This window comes from Nerophis ophidion, linkage group LG13, assembly GCF_033978795.1.
Source record: "Nerophis ophidion isolate RoL-2023_Sa linkage group LG13, RoL_Noph_v1.0, whole genome shotgun sequence".
NCBI classification, from domain to species: domain Eukaryota; kingdom Metazoa; phylum Chordata; class Actinopteri; order Syngnathiformes; family Syngnathidae; genus Nerophis; species Nerophis ophidion.
Window position 1 is genome coordinate 30,939,076 of NC_084623.1, and position 21,159 is coordinate 30,960,234.

The 21,159-nt window shown below is 38.1% G+C and overlaps 1 protein-coding gene across 1 annotated transcript in view; it reads right to left on the minus strand.

The window, feature by feature from the left end:
• Nucleotides 1-423: 423 nt before the first annotated feature.
• Nucleotides 424-21,159, minus strand: part of nlk2 (nemo-like kinase, type 2) — a 69,718-nt gene continuing 48,982 nt past the window's right edge. The window contains exons 8-11 of the mRNA XM_061918761.1: nt 19,192-19,278; nt 14,588-14,786; nt 8,286-8,379; nt 424-6,327 (exon numbers count right to left, since the gene is read on the minus strand). Of these exons, the coding sequence (XP_061774745.1) occupies nt 6,273-6,327; nt 8,286-8,379; nt 14,588-14,786; nt 19,192-19,278 (435 nt within the window). The 3' untranslated portion in view covers nt 424-6,272. The remainder of the gene's footprint in view (nt 6,328-8,285; nt 8,380-14,587; nt 14,787-19,191; nt 19,279-21,159) is intronic.

Genomic DNA, 21,159 nt, shown 5'->3' on the forward strand with positions numbered 1-21,159 from the left:
GAAAGGGAAGACTGGAACTAGCCTGTTAAGCTTCCACTCTTTCCATGGGTTTATTCATAAACAAAAATCGAAATTATCATCTGAATGGCAAAGTGAAAAAGGACAGCTGACCTTCCCAAGCTGACGTTGCATTGTTCAGGTTTTGACTGGCAATTGGTAGAGAAGGAATGGATGAATGAACAATGCCTCTGCTGGTTACAGACAAGAAGTTCACTCAATTTTTTTTGGCTTCAAGACAAAATTAATCAGTTCAACACTATGGGCAGAATTTGATTAATTATCTTTTAATGATTAATTCACCTCTTAAACATGGGGCTAATTAGCAAAAAAAAATGACATTCAAAATAAGTAATATTTTTTTCTGCATGTACAAGGTCTGTATGAAGAAATTAGGTATCAAAAGAAATACTTTGATGTTTGATATAAAATATTTTTTTACATATCTTTGCTGCCAGATAAGAGTCAATCAAATTGCTTGTTTAGTGAGTTTTAGCGAAACAAGAATGATATTTGCAACGTTGGAAGGGCGAAGTGTTGGCTTTTAAGGTAGACCAAGTTTGTCCAATTTTTGGAAATATTTATGAAATTAATGGATGAATGGATTACTGACATGCTGGGTCTTGGACCGCTCACCTTACGCATTTTTGGCATTTGTCTATTTAAGTGCTTGTGGTTTTAATTGTTTTCTATCCTGAAATTGGCTAGCTGATGTTCTTCTGGCTTTGCAGCAGGGCTATTCAACTAAATTGTTGAAGCTAAGGACCATGGGCAGGACTTCTCCCTTCACTTTTAGTCTTACACCGTATTTCCTTGAATTGCCGCTGGGGCGCTAATTAATTTAAAACCTCTTCTCACTCCTGCGCTTACCAAAGGCATGCGGTAAAAGTAAGCATGCGCTAATTATTTTAAAACTTCTTCTCAGTCCAGCACTTACCAAACGTATGCAGTAAAAATTTGAGTGTGATGTAAGCTTGGACCTTAAATCCTACTGAATAGCTCTTGATCTTCTTCCCTTTATGTAATTTCAAATTACCGGTATTGAAATCAGGCTACTCCATTTTGAAAATGATGACAGGAGAAGTGTCACTCGTGACATCACGAGTTTGACCAGGCGGAAATACTAAGCATGGGCTAATTATTTTGGGAAGCGAGTTTGACCCGGCAGTAATTCGAAGGCAGGCGCATACTATATGCCCTGCGGCAATTCAAGGAAATACGGTAGTCCAGGAGAATCAGCTTCCTTCGCAGTAGACATTTCAGAGTTAAAGGAGCACTTCTTTTGTTTTTAAAGATTGTATCAGAGGCCACCAGTTGAATAGCACAAATGATGAAAAAGAATGGACCTAAATAGAACCTAGAGCAACACTACTAGGATAAATAAATTAATTGAACATTAATTTATGTTCAATTAATTTATGAATTGACTACAACAGAATAACACCCTTCTGAATTTGCACAAAACTTTAAAGTGTTAAACCTCTTATTTTACTTTTGTGGCAATTACAGAAATGCTAACCTTGAAGACAATTTATAGCGTTTTGTTGAAAATAAAGGGAAACTGCACTTATTTTGGAATGTTGCCAATCAATCACAATCCTTAAGTAAGACAAGAACACTTATGTGTTTCTTTTTTCTATTAATTCTAACTAGTAGATAAATGCAAGCAAATGTCTGCTTACAATGGAACCAAAGGGAGTGACTAAATTCTGCCAATAAAGCATATAAATAAAAACCCAAACACCTCCATTAACGTTTTATATACACACACTATGTTTCCAGGCACTAAATAAGTCTGATTTCTCAAATAATTTGTTTCTTTTTATCTTTGCACTTTTGTGTGAAGTCCAAGTGTCAATGCACTCTCTCCAATGTGACTATTGGTCATACAACATGTGCCTCCCGTACACTGGTGGGCGCTATTTCCTTTCAGTGCGGTTAAATTATTTGTTTTGCAGTTTACCTATGATGTCTCACTAGCAATTTGCGGTTCCTTACAACTTGTTTTAACTGATGTCCGCCGCGATATTGGCACATAAAAAATGTACGTCTCTAATGGCTGTGCTGATGTTAAATAACAGACAGCATCAAAAAATGATCTTGTATTGCCAAGAATGTATCAGGGCGGATGCAGTTAAAGACTGACGGAAGAGTTTTTTCAAAGGAATTTTTTGACAAAAATCATGGAAACAAAACCTTTAAATGTCTTAAAGTTAATCTAAAAGGCTCTGATGGAAGGAGTTTTAAATCCGAAGGAAAAGACCGTTGGTGTCCCGACTGAGATCCAGAGGAAGGTTGCTATTGTTCTGGACTTTCTTGCCAGTTGTGCAGAAAGTGATTAAGTTGGCTTGCAAAAATGCAGCGTTAAGAGGTTTGTTTACGCTTTATTATTTGCACTTAATGTACCTGCTTCATTTGATTTCATTTGATTTGTATTTTGTTTGGGAGTCCGAATCAAGCCGGCATTTTACATGTCCTTTTTAAACAAATCTCTGTTTCTTATTTTTCAACCATTGATGCACTCGAAAATGTTTTGTTCTTTTGATTTGTGAAGCAAATAAACAGTCTCCTCTTCATTTCAATTATTGAATGAGACAGGCGCATGCGTGATACTAAGGTTCATCTCATGGCACGCACACCCCGGCCCCTCAAGAGATCTGGTTTCCAATAACATAATCCAGGTGTGTTAGGTCGACTTCGAAAAGCGAACACGATCGGATTAAGGTGTTTCCATGGACTGTAAAAGGCTTATTTACAGCCAAACTATTTGAGAAGTTGGACTAATTTAGTCCATGGACACATACTGACTCTAAGTATGTATGTAATGTAGTAACATGCATATTTATTATAACATTTACGCATTTTGGTCATTTTAAGCATAGAGCGGCACAATAATTCACAAATGCATCACATCGTTAGCTTTTTCCTTTGACATTACTGATTACTACTCATTGCTGACGTCATGAGAGCCAACAAACATAAAACATCACATACTGTACAATGTCAGCTTGCACTGGAATGCAGACTATTCCAATGTTGATGTATTGTAGTTTAGATGAAGAATGACTTATAATTCTCGCAAAGGAAAAAGGGGGGTGGGACAAAGTGTTACCAAAGTGGACCAACTTTTCAGTTTATGTCCACATTTTTTACTATCCAAGTAAGAGGCATTATTTATAATCGAGAATAAACTTTCAAGAGCTGCGAGGCAAGAAAACAGCTCACCAGCTGATGTGTGATGTTAATACAACAGTATAAGGAAGTTACCTCTCTGTGATCAATGCGGCAATAAATGTAGGTGTTTAACATTAGGGCTTATAATAACAATATCGCTAATACTTGGTTAATATTCAGGTCACGATAAATAATAATGTAAATGGAGTATTGTTAGCGCTTTGTAGATTTTTATTTATCTGTTTTTATGGTCGAAATAGACGCAATGATGTCATAGCTCCCATTGGTTCCACTGTAAGAGCACTTTTATTGAAGTTTCTTTTAAAAGATTGAATGCATTAAAAAAAAAATCTTGGCTTAAAAGGACTGTGAATTATGGCCAAAAAAAAAAGTGCACCAAAATGTACAGAGCAGCGAAGCGTAGTCAAGGATCAAAATATGTGCTGAGCACAAAACATGTTGGCAGGTCTACAATTGCTCATCAAGCACTGGTGGATTTTGCATTACTTGTTCGAGGCAAAGTTTTATTGTCAAATTTAATAGTAACAGTGGTTAACTTATGGCTGTTCAAATGTTAAGTTTATAGACTGCCTGTACCACAAGGGTGTAACATCAAAAGTGGTCATGATCAGATTTTTTGGTACAGAGGCGTATGGGAAGTGTGCCTCACATAACGCATCTACTGGATAAGTACAGTAAATACAAAATACAGTGCAGCCCAGCCTTTGGTTAACGAAAGCGACAAGGAGAAGTCAGATCTTATAAAATCCCTCTTCTGTCATTTATGTGGATACAAAGAAAACGATGTGAGGGCGAACTGCAAACCACTATTCAACCTTGTGGGGTATTATATTAGCGGCGTCCCGATTAGATATTGAAGTTGGTCGGATATCAGCATAAAAACAAGTATCGGATTATATAATAAGCACAAAAGTTTGGTCTTTTCTTTTATTTCACAGAAGTCATTTAAAAAAGATAGTAGGCTGTAGGCTACTATGAGCTAGCAGCTACACAACAGTTTAGCACACGATAGCACATAAGCTAGACATATGTATTTAGTGTCCTTCATTGAACAATATTGCAGCCTAAACACCTTTAGGTTAATTATTAAATAAAATAATATTATAATTAAAGTATTAGATAATTATATTTGCATATCATTTATAGAGACAAAGTCTCCAAAGCAGAACCGTATAACAAAGTATCCAGTAATAAATGTGTCCACATCATTCAACTTACTGCATCATGACTTAATTTAATAAAGTATTGTGGCCACCAGGTGTCACGAAAAAACAATTACTGTACCACTTCAACTTAAAGACAGCGTACGTTCATTCTAGACGGTAAATAATAAATAGGTTGGTCTTTTGATACTTACATTCTTCTGAGTAATATTACTTGGTCAAACTTTTTTTCTACATCCCTCACTACAAAATAAAAGTATGTATGATTTGTGCTGATATCGTATTGAATCAATATCGGTATCAGCTAATACATAAAGCTCCAATATGATAATGGTATCGGACGTAAAAAAGTATTATCAGCACACCACTATTAAATAGTTTAAATTCAAATTTTTGTATTTGAATTTTTTATTCGATCATTAAAATTATTGGAGCATTACCTGATTTTTTTAAGTTCAATTTTAAATATAATCCACCAAAAAACAAAGTAGTTTTTTAATGCATTTGGTTACTTTATTGCACCAAAAATTAACTGGACCATGACCTTAAAAATATTTGCCGTACCATTATACTCCCACCTTACAATTAATGTTTTATGGTTGCAATGAATAGAATATTGAACCAACCAATAGGTTTAGAAAAATGTATGGGTTTAAAATATGATACAATGTTTATATGAAGGGTTAGCTGCCTCTTTCCCTTAATGCTTTATTGTAAATGACATACTTTTCAAAAGACCCCAGTGTGGAAGTTCCAAATCTGACATTGATATTTACATGTTTCAGCCTTGTTACTTCTTCCTACCAGCCAATTCCCCATTTAATGTTACACTCTATGGAACGAGCACGGGCACATGTAAATGTGACCATAATAGGTCATTTACAAGGAAAAAAATATTTCTTCAGCACAAACAGCGTGAGCAAGGTGAGCTCACACTGTAATTTTTTTGTCAACTGAAAAAATACTAAAATTACTGCGTTTACTATTTTCATGTTATACCTAGGAATTTTAGACAATGTATATATTTTTTTAATGCAGCTGCTGCTTAGGTAAAAATATTTGCATATATTATCTAATGAACTGCATGCAATTCAGCATGCCTAAATGTGGTAATATTGTAAAGCTTCATACTTTTTAAAATCAATAACTACATTCCTGTATGCACCTCCACTTTTGTGGGTACATGCAAGCGTAGTCTTAATTAGAATTTCCTTGAATACATTTTATTCTGAATATTGATACATTATAAAAAATGGAGTTTATGACGACACTGCGTCAAACATTTCAACAACTTTTAAAATTGCCATAATTTCCAGAAACACGCCCCCTTTGTGCATGAACTGAATCTTTGGCAAAAAGAAATGACAAAGAGTGTGAAAGAACACAGGGCCAGATTAAATACAGTTAATATGACATAACCAAGAAATTGGAGGGAGCCTGAGATTTCTAAACCTGATGATGCAACTATAATCGATTGCCTAAATATCAAGTTGAATTGGGTTTAATTCTGATTTGGTAATCTAACAGTTCAGAAGGGAAGACAGCTGTCGCCGTACTAACCAATTACAGGGGGAAAAGTCATAATCACATCTTGTGAAAAATTTTAAATATACACATGAAAGCAAATATATTTCATTATGGCGCAGTGTAAAGATGATAACGTTATCCTATTGAGTATTTGTCACATACATTTCCATCTTTGTACTACACCCACAAAAAGCAGATAGTGGATGTTTTTGGGTTGTTGTTTTTTTGTTTTTTTTGATTTATCATATTTGAGCATACAATCAGTAGATGTCAACGAGAAGTCATGCTTTTCCAGTGAAATGCTACGCAGATGACTGATGACATTGAGACGCTTTCATGATTCCATATTAGCAGCTTCTCGGGCAAAGATCATCACACTCACAACAGCAGCTATTCCCACACCAGTGGAGAAGGAGGCATTTCAGAGGGCTGTGCCACTGTGGAACTGAGAGATAAAGTGCATTAGGTGTATACAAGTTTATTACACAAACATTAGGGGTTCAAAATAAATATCGGACGATTTATTATTGATTAGGATTATTGATGACACTGAAAATGTATGAGTACAGTTTGAATTATTTTTACATCCAGGTGTGCACAAACTACAGTAATGTAAATTAAAACAATACATACAAAGAATTTATCAATATCAGTCTTGAGAAGCAGGACGTTATTGGTATCGGCTTGAAAAAAAGATTTGCAATGGTAGATTGACAGTATTGACCTGGATACAAGACAGTCTAAAAACTAAAATAGCATTCAAATGAACCGCACCGCACCAGAGTTGACTTGCAGTCTGAGTTACCACACTTACTATAAAAAAAATAATTAAATTACTGAGTACTCTTTCAAAAAGTAACTTACTTAGTTGACTGATTACTTCGTTTTTACAAATAACTAAGTTGGACGGCGCTTAGATGGCAGCATACAGTATGTTGTTCCAAAACCTGTATGTACCTTTCAGCATTATTGGTGCCTTCACATATGTGTAAGTTACCCATGCCTTGGGCACTAATCCACCTCCATACCATCACAGATGCTGGCTTTTGAACTTTGCGTCGATAACAGTCTGGATGGTTCGCTTCCCCTTTGGTCCAGATGACACAATGTCGAATAATTCCAAAAACAATTTGAAATGTGGACTCGTCAGACCACAGAACACTTTTCCACTTTGCATCAGTCCATCTTAGATGATCTTGGGCCCAGAGAAGCCGGCGGCGTTTCTGGATTTCGTTGATGAATGGCTTTCGTTTTGCATAGTAGAGCTTTAACTTGCACTTACAGATGTAGCGACAAACTGTATTTAGTGACAGTGGTTTTCTGAAGTGTCCCTGTGCCCAAGTGGTGATATCCTTCAGAGATGAATGTCGGTTTTTGATACAGTGCCGTCTGAGGGATCGAAGCTCACGGTCATTCAATGTTGGTTTCCGGCCATGCCGCTTTCGTGGAGTGATTTCTCCAGATTCTCTGAACCTTTTGATGATATTATGGACCATAGATGTTGAAATCCCTAAATTTCTTGAGATTGCACTTTGAGAAACGTTGTTCTTAAACTGTTTGACTATTTGCTCACGCAGTTGCGGACAAAGGGGTGTACCTCGCCCCATCCTTTCTTGTGAAAGACTGAGCATTTTTTGGGGAGCTGTTTTTGTACCCAACATGTCACCCAGCTGTTCCCAATTAGCCTGCACACCTGTGGGATGTTCCAAGCAAGTGATTGATGAGCATTCCTCAACTTTATCAGTATTTATTGCCATCTTTCCCAACTTCTTTGTCATGTGTTGCTGGCATCAAATTCTAAAGTTAATGATTATTCGCAAAAAAAAAATGTTTATCAGTTTGTACATCAAATATGTTGTCTTTGTAGCATATTTACCTGAATACGGGTTGAAAATGATTTGCAAATTATTGTATTCCGTTTATATTTACATCTAACAATTTCCCAACTCATATGGAAACGGAGTTTGTATTAGCAAGAAATAAATATGCCTATCTGATATATAAAACATGATGATGCATTCTGTCTTGACCCAAGAACGGGTCTGTAAAATGGTGTGTCTTGTATTCGGGTCAATACGGCATACATTAAGAACGTACTGATACTTTGATCAGTTCTTTTTTAGATGGACTGATTGAACGTCGTCTTTAATGGGTTTAAAAACGAAAATTACATGGCCAGGTTTGAGTTTATTTAAAATTTACAATAATTCTGAACTCTAAGTACAGGATCAGATAAACCATGGGAACCTAACTGTTTGATCCTCTGTAGATTTTGTAAGTTTACATTCTTACAAAGATATGAACAGTTTAGAGTTTGTAAAATAAATTTTGAATAAAAAAAAACATAGCAACCATCATAGATAATCTATCTTCTGAGACAAAACACATTAAAGAGCCTCCCACCTGATAAAGCTTTTGAAAGCAGCTGACTGAGGGTTGATGCAGAGTGGTACTCGACTCCCCTTTTGTTGTTCCAAAATAAACTGATGAATGATCTCTGTGGAAGAGAACAGACACACCAAGTAATCAACATTGTCAGTATTGTGTCCCAATCTCCTCCTCAAAGGTTGTTTCATGAAAGAAAGGAAAAGATGTAAAATGCAGAACTCAAATAACATGAAGGCGAACGCTACATGGACCCAACACATGGCTGTGTTAAACGTATGTACCATGAACGTATGTATTTCATAACCGAGATCAAAGACATCAGATCAGGTCTCTAAACACAGCAAGTTTGATCTGCTAACACACCTGATATGTTGTCCTTGTCTGAGGAAACACTGGAGATGTTTGTTCTGGTTGATGAAAGGACACTTAGTTGAGTTTTCTACTGAGAAAACCCAATGACCTGCCTTTTATAATCAATTCCTACATCAGTTAAATCATGGTATGTATTGTATTAGTAACAGCTTTTAACTATTATGAGCTTCTCTTCACACAGGGTTTTTCCCTGTCGTTTTTGGTGGTGGTGAAGCCCCATTTAAAGAAGAGCAGTTTGGACCCATATGTTTTAAAAATTACAGACCTGTATTCACCTTAGAGTTCACGTAAAATGTTTGAAAAACTTGTTTTTGACCAAGTTAACAATTTTGTAAATCGAAATAACATTTTAGAAAACCTCAGTCTGGTTTTAGGATAAACCACAGTACCGAGACAGGACTTCTAAAGATTTCAAATGACATCAGGTGCAATCTTGATAACAAAAAGCTCACAGTGATGGTTCTGCTGGATCTAAGCGCCACTTTTGATACAGTTGGTCGGTTGAAATGTATTTCGAATATGTATACAGTATCAATATGATACATCACATATTTTACATATTTTCTTTAAAACATGCACAAAAAGTAGTACAAAGAAGCATCCATTCATCCATTTTCTACCGCTTGTCCCTTTTGGAGTCGCAGGGGAAGCTGTAGCCTATCTCAGCTGCACGTGGGCGGAAGGCGGGATACACCCTGGACAAGTCGCCACCTGATCACAAGGCCAACACAGATAGACGGACAACATTCACACTCACATTCACACACTAGGGCCAATTTAGTGTTGCCAATCAACCTATCCCCAGGTGCATTTCTTTGGAGGTGGGAGGAAGCCGGAGTACCCGGAGGGAACCCACGCGGTCATGGGAAGAAAATGCAAACATGCTTATCTAATCCTCCCCATTTTTCACTTTATAAAAATTACTAACACATCCTGTTCTCAGTTTGTACACAATTTACATCGATGTGTTCTGAATACAAAACCCAAAACCAGCAAAGTTGGCACGTTGTATAATTCGCCAATAAAAAGATAATACAAAGATTTGCAAATCCTTTTCAACTTACATTCAATTGAATAGACTGCAAAGACAAGCTATTTAATATTCGAACTGAGAAACGTAATTTTTGCAAAAAATCATTAACTTAGAATTTAATGGCAGCAACACATTGCAAAAAAGTTGGCACAGGGGCATTTTTACGACTGTGTTACATGGCCTGTCCTTTTAACAACACTCCGTAAACGTTTGGGAACTAAGGAGACCAATTTTTAAAGCTTTTCAGGTAGAATTATTTCCCATTCTTGCTTGATGTACAACTTAAGTTATTGATGTACAACTTAAGTTATTTAACAGTCGGGGGTCTCCGTTGTGGTATTTTAGGCTTCATATTGCACCACATATTTTCAATGGGAGACAGGTCTGGACTACAGGCAGGCCAGTCTAGTACCTGCACACTTTTACTATGAAGCCACGTTGTTGTAGCACGTAGTTTGGCATTGTCTTGCTGAAACTAACAGGGGCGTCCATGATAATGTTGCTTGGATGGCAACATATGTTGCTCCAAAACCTGTATGTACCTTTCAGCATTAACGGCGCCTTCAGTTACCCATGCCTTAGGCACTAATACACCCCCATACCATCACAGATGCTGGCTTTTGAACTTTGCGCCTACAACAATCTGGATGGTTCCTCTTTGTACTGGAGGACACATCTACAGTTTCCAAAAACAATATGAAATGTACTCGTCAGACCACAGAACACTTTGTCACTTTGCATCAGTCCATCTTGGATGAGTTTGGGCACAACGAAGCCAGTGTGTTATTGATAAATGGCTTTGGCTTTGCATAGTAGAGTTTTAACTTGCACTTACAGATGTAGCGATCAACTGTAGTTACTGACATTGGTTTTCTCAAGTGTTCCGGAGCCCATTTGGTGATATCCTTTGCACATTGATGTCGCTTAATGATGCAGTACCGCCTGAAGGATCGAAGGTCAGTAATATTCTTGCTTACGTGAAATGATTTCGCCAGTCTCTCTAAACCTTTTGATGATATTACAGACCATGGATTGTGAAATCCCTAAATTCCTTGCATTTGTTCACAAAGTGGTGACCCTCGCCCCATCCTTGTTTGTGAATGACTGAGCATTTCATGGAAGCTCCTTTTATACCCAACCATGGCACCCACCTGTTCCCAATTAGCCTGTTCACCAGTGGGATTTCCCAAATAAGTGTTTGATGAGCATTCCTCAACTTTCTCAGTCTTTTTGCCACTTGTGCCAGCTTTTTTAAACAGATTGCAGGCATCAAATTCAAAATGAACTAATATTTGCAAACAATAACAACATTTCTCAGTTCGAACGTTAAGTATAATGTCTTTGCAGTCAATTCAATTGAATATAAGTTGAAAAGGATTTGCAAATCATTGTATTCAGTTTTTATTTACAATTTACACAATGTGCCAACTTCACTGGTTTTGGGTTTTGTACATCAGTTCTTATCATAAGTAGTTAAATTAGTTATGATTTTCCTAATGATATGAATATTTCATTTTCAAAAAATTCATGACGTTTATCATAATTCTTATTCTTCGTACTTTGTAAACACTTGATGTATGAACAGCCTCTTAAATTGGATCATATTAGTACATTGTTTGATTTATTTACTTAATCCATTCCATAACTTAATTCCACATACTGATATGCTAAACCTTCCGCCCGAATGCAGCTGGGTTCGGTTCCAGCCACCCCCCGATCCAGAGAGGGACAAGTTGTAGAAAATGGATGGATAGATCGTGAAATAACTTCTTTCCCAGTTCAAGACCAATCTTCTCATGCCGTATTGTTCTATTTTTTTTAATAAGATATCATGATTATTTGTATCAAATGCTTCTGTTAGATCCATAAATACTACTGCAGCACATTGTTCAATATCTATTGCATTGGTCATTTCCTCTATTATTTTGATTATGGGCATCGATGTTAGCTCTCTATCCGTATTGGTTGTCTTTTGATTTTATATTTGTCCAATGTATTGTTGAATAATTTTGCGATGATTTTAGAAAACTGTGGAAGTAAAAAAACAGGTATAGAGTTTGTAAACTGGTGTTTGTTTCCAGCCTTATAAATTGGTACTACTTATGCTATTTTCATTTCGTCAGGGAATTTGTCTGTTTGAAATGATAAATGACTGGTATACATTAAAGGTTCTGAAACTTATATAATAACTTGTTTATTACTTTCATATCAATTATGTCACAATGAGTTGAAGTCTGGGATTTGCATTTCTTTACAATATTCATTATTTCTTCTTTTTTCACATTAACGAGGAACATCAAGTAGGGATTTCTATCTATATTAACGATGGGCAAACTACAACCCTGGGGACACATCCGGCCCGTTGGTCTTTTTAATCCTGCTCGCCAAATATTTGAACAAAATTAGGCAAAGATCTGTTTTGAGAATTGCCACAAGAAAACTGATACTAGACTTTGACGCACTGGCAAAAAGGGTGAGCAACAACACTGCTTCCACTGCAAGAGAATGTAAGCGTTAACCCTGTAATACCATTTTTGTGTTTCTTTGAAGTTCTGATATGATATTTTTGAAAATAGATGTGTAGCCCATGTTTGGGAAGTCTACACCCGTAGTTTAGTATACTCCCGTATACTTGAGTAATGTCCGATCATTACCTTATAAAATTTGAAGTTCTGACTCATTGTCAACAAGCTAATAATAATAACTGCTTTAGCAGCCACAACATTAATGCTGCCACAACAATGACTCTTGCTGGCCTGCTGCCTTGGGTAATGGCACAATTCCTAAATTATGTGTGCTCTATTGATAACCTCACAAACAACTTTAAAAACGCCTGGCGTGAAACCATTGATAGTATAGCACCGCTAAAGCTAAAAAGAGCCCCTAAAAGGCGTACCCCATGGTTTACAGTAAAAACTAGAGCTCTTAAATAAATGATCATGTAGAAAGCTGGAACGCAAATGGCGCGCGACTAAACTTGAAGTTTTCCATCAAGCATGGAATGATAGTTTAATAACTTATAAACGAATCCTTACCTTAGCTAAACTAAATACTACTCAAATCGCATCCGCCTCAACAAAAACGATCCTAAATATTTGTTCAGTACAGTAGCATCGCTAACCCAACAAGGGTCTCCTCCCAGTACCTCCACCCACTTGGCAGATGACTCAATTAATTTATTTAATAAGAAAATTAAATAAATGAATGAAGATTAAAGACAATGCGTCCCAGCTACAACTGGGTTTTATTAATACAGATACGAATGTACATACGTCGGATATTGCCCTCCAAAATAGTCTCTCTCTTTTTGATGAAATAACATTAGAGGAACTACTACGGCGTGTAAATGGGATAAAACAAACATATTTATTTGACCCCCTTCCTGGGAAACTTATCAAAGAACTGTTTGTAATATTAGGACCATCAGTGATAAATATTATAAACTCATCACTTTCCTCTGGCACAGTTCCCTTAGCATTCAAAAAATTGCTCATCATCCTCTGCTCAAAAGACCTAACCTCAATCCTTACCTCGATAAACTACCAGCTAATGTCCCACCTTCCATTTATTTCGAAAATCCTCGAAAAAATTGCTGCACAGCAGCTAAATGAACACTAAGCGTCTAACAATCTCTGTGAAGCCTTTCAATCCAGTCTCAGGGCACATCACTCTACAGAGACAGCCCTTGCAAAAATGACTAATGATCTATTGCTAACGATGGATTATGATACGTAATTTACGTTGTTGCTTAATGATCTTAGCACTGCTTGTGATACGGTCGATCATTATATTTTATTTAGCGTATCAAAACACGTTTTGTTATGTCAGACTTAGCCTTGTCTTGGTTTAACTCTTATCTTACTGACAGGATGCAGTGCGTCTCCCATAACAATGTGACCTCGGAGTATGTTCAGGTAACACGTGGAGTTCCCCAAGGTTCGGTTCTTGGCCCTGCACTCTTCAGCATCTACTGTACATGCCTCCGCTATGTGACATCGTAGGCAAATACGGTGTTAGCCTCCAACTAAAGTATACATACACTTGTTTTATAATACCGAGTGACTCATTTTAATTGCCAGTTGTTTTCTTGCTTCTGTACTTACCCTGGCAGAAGAAAAAGGAATTCTCAGCAATCACGTTTCATTTAGACTAGATCTTAGTTATTCAGTTACTTTACACTGTGTTGCTGTTGGTTATACTATATACTTTATCACAAATCACAAAAATATCGAAAAGTATCAATATTTTGACTCGACAATCGATATTATAGCATAGAGATCTGGTATCGGTGGTATCAATATTTTAGTTTCAATTTGGACATCACTAGTAAGCGCACGTTGCAGGAGGACCAGCCGGTAGAAGAGGAAGGCCATACTGCCTAAACAGGAGAAGTGTTCAGGGCGATGTAGTTGTCTGTCGTAGAGGGCGCAATCAATAACTTCATGGCCCACCTTGATGCTTGCTGGCCAAAGTCGTCAGCTATACCTCCCACGTTGAATGAGCATTTGGCCTGATCAAACATAGAGGCCGGTTCGCTTAGTGAAAACTCCGGTAGCTAATCTGCCACAAAACTCACAGTAAGCTGCGCAAGTCTGTTCGCCATGGTGAAAATAGAGCACTGTCGTCTGCGCCAAGGTCACCAATGGGGCAAATGCAAAAAACACACAGTTGGTGTTTCTTTCTAGTCTTTATTAAAAGACAGCCAACATGAGAATGCTCTTTAAGAAATGCTTAAAGGTGCATCTATATAGACAAATTGGATTTTTTTGGTCCAGTATAGATCTTTTAACATTTCGGGTTGCCGACCCCTGTACTAGACTCAACACCGATTACGGGTAATGCCTAACCAGCAATAATAGTAATCCAACTTGATTCAATGGCAAAACCGCACCTCTATGATTGTTAAACTTACCTTTGACTTGTCTCACAGAGCTTAGATTCTTTTCAAAGCCATCATCAAACTTGGGGTTGGTGACAGGTTCGAAGTCACTTGTGTAAACCCGGCCAGTGGATGTCGTGTAGCAGCATTTGCACATGCATGTATGGTAGCGCAGTCGACCCTCATCCAGGTAAGGGTGAGCTAAGGCATCCTTTGCTGAAATCCGCTTCGACTGTGGACGATAAAGATACGTTACATTAAATATTGCATGTAATATAAAAAACATTTGTATCATTCTGGAACTATTCTTAATCAGGGAAATATGTTTAAGTACAAATGTTAAGAGTTCTGCTTTGGTTCAGCTATCTACAGCTACCCAGTTGAGAAACCACAAAAAAGTTTGCGGGTGGATGTTGTTAGAATTGGTTGATGGGTTTGAGTGCATGGCGGGTACTGTATGTAATGTGTTCCAAAATTGCAGAAGTCTCAGAAGGAATCATATGCATGTCTAAGTAAGAAAGTGGCTGATGATTGTCAGAGAACTTTGGGTTACTCAACGTTAATAACCAAGTGAGGCGTTTCACTGTGGGATATCGCCTTGGGTGTGTATCTGTCAGGGTGACAGACAGGTTGAATTGTGTCTGGGACACGCCCCTTTTAAAAACTCAACCGACCCCTCTCTCCAACTTATTCAAGACTGTTTCTTACCGAGCCAGCAAGGAGGGCATCAAAACATGAAACACCTCACTCTGTTATCAAAGAACCAATGTTACATTGAGTAACCCAAAGATATTTTTCTAACTTTGGTGTTTCACTATGGGATAAATGGCCTTCTCCCGTGTTGCAGCCGACAAGCTAAGCTCCCCATGGCCCATGCTGTGAGACTCACACGCGTGGTAACACATCTGTATTCAGCACCGTGTGTGCCGAAGACGGCCCAGACACATCTTGACGATAAAACTTCACAAACGTGTAGGGTGTAACATAGCTTGCTGCCGCACAGATGTCTTGTACAGAGACACCTCTGAACAGGGCTAATGATATAGCCACACCCCTAGTCGAATGCATCGTCAAACCTGGAGAAGGTTGCACTCCCTTACAAGTGTAACCCACATTCCAGTGAGACATTTTTTGTGTCGAAAGTGGCTTGCCTTTAAGAGTTATTGCTCATAACACAAACAGCTGATCCACTCTTTTGAACTCCGCTGTCCTTGTAACATACTCGTGCAATTCCCTAACAGGGTACAACAAGTTAAACCTCTGCTCCACCATTGATGCAAATGGAGGAGGATGAAAGGCCCTCAACTCCACAATGGAAATCCTATAAGATGAATTCACCACTTTAGGCACAAAAGCAGGGTTAGGCCGCAAGCAAAATCTCGCGTCCCTTTCATAAAACGGCATACCAAGGGGTACTGCTCAACTAGCTTATCTCCATTGCCCACATGGCAAGCGGAGATGGCCGCCAAATATAGCTTGATTGTGGAAAAAGCCTTCCCTTTTGTCATCAAATCGTGCAGGAAACACAAAAGGTCACCACTGAGCACCGAAAAGACATGATCTTCCTAGAATACAGCATTCTTCAAAAACACACCATTTGCAGTCATACAAGGAACGCCTGGAAGCGGCTCTTGCCCTCTGAATAGTGTCAATAACCTGATCAGGCAAACCTGCAGCAGTTAAATTCCACCTCTCTAGGGGCAAGCCCAAAGAGCTAACCAATCCGGATGAGGGTGGTAGATCTTCCCTCCCGCCAGAGATAGCAGATCTCTGCGAGCAGCAAGAGGCCAGGGCTCCCCATCCAAAAGTTGCACAATCTTGACGAGCCACAGTTTGGATGGCCATCTGGGTGCGACCAAAATCAGTGACAGGCCCGCTCCCTTATTCTGGCCAATGTGGGGTATATTAAGCGGGGGCAGGGGGACGCATAGAGCAACACATCTGGCCAAGGATGTTCTAGAGCGTCCATTCCCATTAATGCATCTGCGTCCGACGGAAAAGAACAGAGGATATTTTGCATTTGTCCGCGAGGGCTAGCGTATGTGGTAATCGTCTATGTATGAGAATATTCTGATTCCCCTGCTGTGCAATGGCACCGCTTCCATTACCTTGCTGAACAGCCTCGATGGCAACTACAGCTCGAATGGAAAAGTTTGATACTTGTAAGCTGTGCCTTGGTGGACAAATCTCAGAAACTTCCTGTGCATGGGATAGATTGCAATGTCGAAGTATTCGTCTGACAGGTCATTTGTTGTGAACCAAGCTCACCATAGTACTTTTTGTGTCAACATTCTGAAATTGTACCTTTGTAGGTGTGTGTTGTTTAACTCCCAAAGATCCAAAATGATCCAAAGGGATGCTCCTCCTTTCTATAAAACAAAGAAGTTACGGGAGTCGAAGCCCTGATGCACCTCATCTTGCAGAACGGCTCTGATTGCCTGTATGCTCAATAGAGATTACGTTTCTTCTTCTAACACGTGCTGACCCACTTCTGAAGTTAACACTTTGTTGAAAGCGGATGGTTTCATAGCAAATTGCATTCTGTAGCCGAAAGTAATTGTTGACAAGGCCCACGGCTGTACTGCATTTCACATATGCATGTACAGTATTGCATGGCAGTACTGGCAGTATTTACAGCAATTTCCAGTTTGAGGCTGCTGGTTAACCTGCTGTCCCCATTGCATGCCCCCGTTGTCTTCGGACTGCTGCTGCAGCAAAGCCAGTCCTCTGACCTTGAGGTAAAAAAGGCGCCAGTTTCCGTGGCAAGTAAAGGTCAAAGCTTCTCCCTTTTGATTTGGGCGGTGTTGGCCTCTTTCATTTTTGCTAAGGAGGGGCCAAAGAGACTTTTAGAGAGGTCCAAGTTTGTGTCCATGACCTCCATCCTATGTGAATCGCTCGGGTCTGAGAGGTTCAGCCACAAGGCCCTCTCACCTGAAACTGAGAGTCCCATCACACGGCCACAGCATTGCGCTGCACCACGAAAGGAACACAAGATGAAGTCATTCACCACACAGACCTTGTCCCACAGGACAGGGTTTGGAGATCCTGAGTCCATCTGCTTCCCCAACTCCTCTAAGATTTCTGCTTGATACGCAAACAGCAGTGCTCGTGCATTTACAGCACAAACAGACTGAGCTGTGTAATTATATGACCTCTGGAAGATGGAGGCTGTGAGGCAGTCCTCTCATCCTTGACAGACGTTGTGACGTTGTGTCATTAGAGCATCCAAAGTGATGCACGCCCACGGCGATATCCCATATTGAAACACCGAACAAAGTTAGAAAAATAATCAGTAAGTGAGCGGGTGTGGTTGAATGTCCCAAAAAGTATTTGCACAAACAAGTTTTTAGGAATGGGAATTGATAAGTTTTTTCCGATTCCGATTCCACTTTCGATTCTGCTTAACAATTAGGTTCTTTATCAGTTCTCTCATCAATTCTAAATTGGAAAAAAAAAATAACAATATGATGATGGATTAGCATCAATATTGTTTAGTTTACAGCTACATGACCTTACAAAGCCAACAGTGAGGTCTTAAGAGGCACATAGCATAGAAAACATTTTTTGAAATTAGATTAAAATAAAAAAATTCTGTAGAGTTTAACAAAATAAAACGTGGAAATTATACAAGAATGTAACATTCTGTAACATTTTTAAAACTGTTAAGAATCTCTATCATCGACAGAAAATATACCATGCAATATTATAGCGCAAAGGTTTGTTTAGATTTACAAGGTGAAACTAATATGACATGGTCTTATGGCATGCAACATTAGACATTTCGAACCTTCTTTTGATATAATGTTGATGTATTGCTTACAGCTTATGAAAACCTAAAAATTAAAATCCAAGAAAATGTGGTGTTTTTAAAAAACAAATTGAAAACCATAAAATTAGTCACTGCTCTGTGTCGTTTCTGGCCGGTTGGTAGTCGGAGCAGACATGAACTGGAGCCAGTACAGCACACCTCTAAACCAGAATATGTCTCCTCATCCTCATTGAAATGAGAAGGTATTAATTTAAATTTAACAGGTAATAGCGCTAACATTATAGGCGGTATTTATACATGTTGTATATACATCAGACGACTGCTGCTGCCAGGTATGAGATCGGCACGGTTCAAAAACGCTAAATTCATTGGATGTTGTATGTTCAAAAGTTTCAGCATATTGCTCGTATGTCCTCCTCTTGATGAAATAGCATCCTTGGAATTTCGAAAAGTAGCGCTGTTGTGGTCTTTTTAGTAAAATGTCTGTTAACCTCTGCGCGCTTTTTTTTGCCCGGCAACACGCCATGTTGCTGACGTCATCCCCACCCAGAAGAACCGTTAAGAGAACCGCAAGATGAAATGGCCAGCAATTCTAAGGAATTGATACTCTTGGAACCGGTTCTGAACAAGAACCGGTTTTCGATTCCAAACCCTAAAAGTTTTTTGTTTTTTTTTGTTTTTTTTTAAATAACAATAAATACGCAATATACTTTTCTTGGCAGGAGAAACAACAACTATTGTTTTGGTTTCTTAAGAACCCTAATATTGTTATTTGAGCGTTTCCAAATGTTTTCCTTCATCCACTTGATTTGAAAAGGTTTAGAGACAGTTCAAACTATGTAAAACCTAGTCAGATACCATCACTTACTGGATCAAACACAAGCATCCTGCAAAGAAGATGGACAGCTTCATGAGTCGCTTGACTGGACAGTGTGTAAAGAACAGGAAGGGATGGCTGCAAACAAAGCAAACATCATGACATCAGCCTTCCCTAGGCGTCATATACATTTTACTTATTACATATATTTACATGTAATAAACGACATTAACTTTTAGGATTTCTCATGTGACCAGACATTTCTTACAAAGAAAACATTCGGTTAAATATAACTTAATATACTCTGTGTGTGTGTGTGTGTATATGTATGTATATATATATATATATATATATATATATATATATATATACACATACATATACATACATATATATATATATATATATACACATACATATACATACATATATATATATATATATATATATATATATATACATACATATATATATATGGACAGCGTGGCGCAGTGGAAGAGTGGCCGTGCGTAACCCGAGGGTCCCTGGTTCAATCCCCACCTACTACCAACCTCGTCACGTCCGTTGTGTCCTGAGCAAGACACTTCACCCTTGCTCCTGATGGGTGGTGGTTAGCGCCTTGCATGGCATCTCCCTCCATCAGTGTGTGAATGTGTGTGTGAATGGGTAAATGTGGAAGTAGTGTCAAAGCGCTTTGAGTACCTTGAAGGTAGAAAAGCGATATACAAGTAAAACCCATTTATCTTTTATTTATATATCCAAGCAAGAGTGAAAATATTACAGTAAATGTTTTGTTTTATTATAGTTTATTATAGATAGTTTCTATGTTTAGCACCTGGCAATGCTGCTGGTGCTACAGTGTCAAAATAAAGCTGCATCCATTTAGCATTCAGCTTCTAAAACGTATTGCTCATCCTCTGTGTTCGGGCTCAATAATATAAGGTTCTGGATCATAATTTTTTCTCAAAGTAATAGTGGTTGGCTCTTATGAAGTCTGCTGGATTAGCATTGTTGTGATGGGGAAGGGATCTGTGGTTCCTAATGCTACGTCACGGATTACATTGTGTCCATGGGCAGTACACTTCACCCTTGCCCCCGGTGCCGCTCACACTGGTGAATGAATGATAGGTGGTGGTCGGAGGGGCCGTAGGCGCAAACTGGCAGCCACGCTTCTTTCAGTCTACCCCAGGGCAGCTGTGGCTACAGATGTAGCTTACCACTACCAGGTGTGAATGAATGATGGGTTCCCACTTCTCTGTGAGCGCTTTGAGTATCTAACAATAGAAAAGCGCAATATAAATCTAATCAATTATTATTATTATTATTATTATTACGTGACTGGGTTCCTCAATAATTCTAAAAATGGCTGAAGGAATCTCAGTGAGATTAATGCTATTTTGATCATATCAATTTTTTTTGCAAAATTTGGAAGTCTTTTGGTGTCTTAAATCAAATATATATGATAACACTATTAATATAGAGGCAAATTGTTTTTCCACTCTACTTGTACTTAACAGTCAAAACATAACTACGACGATGAAGTTACGCCACAGATTAATTGCTGTAATGTTATGCTGACAATATATATATATATATATATATATATATATATATATATATATATATATATATATATATATATATATATATATATATATATATATACACACACACACAATATGCTGTCGAATTATTGTTATTATTGGGAACTCATTTTGTGCATTTGTTCAATAATCTCTATTACACCCAGGGCCAAAACCAAATAAAGAATATGTAAATAATGTAACTTTTATATTGATAGAGCTTCATTTACTTTCAATGCACATAGGATCAAAATCTATTTCATATGACTTTAATTCACTACTTAACATGTGTGTTGCCTTTTTTCCAGCATGTCTGCAAAAAATGTGTATGGCACATACATAGTTTGCAAACTGGTTTGCACATTCTCATGTTAGGTTGTGCTGTTATAGATCTCATATTTTGTGTGGGAAACCCCGTACTAACCATTTTTGTGTG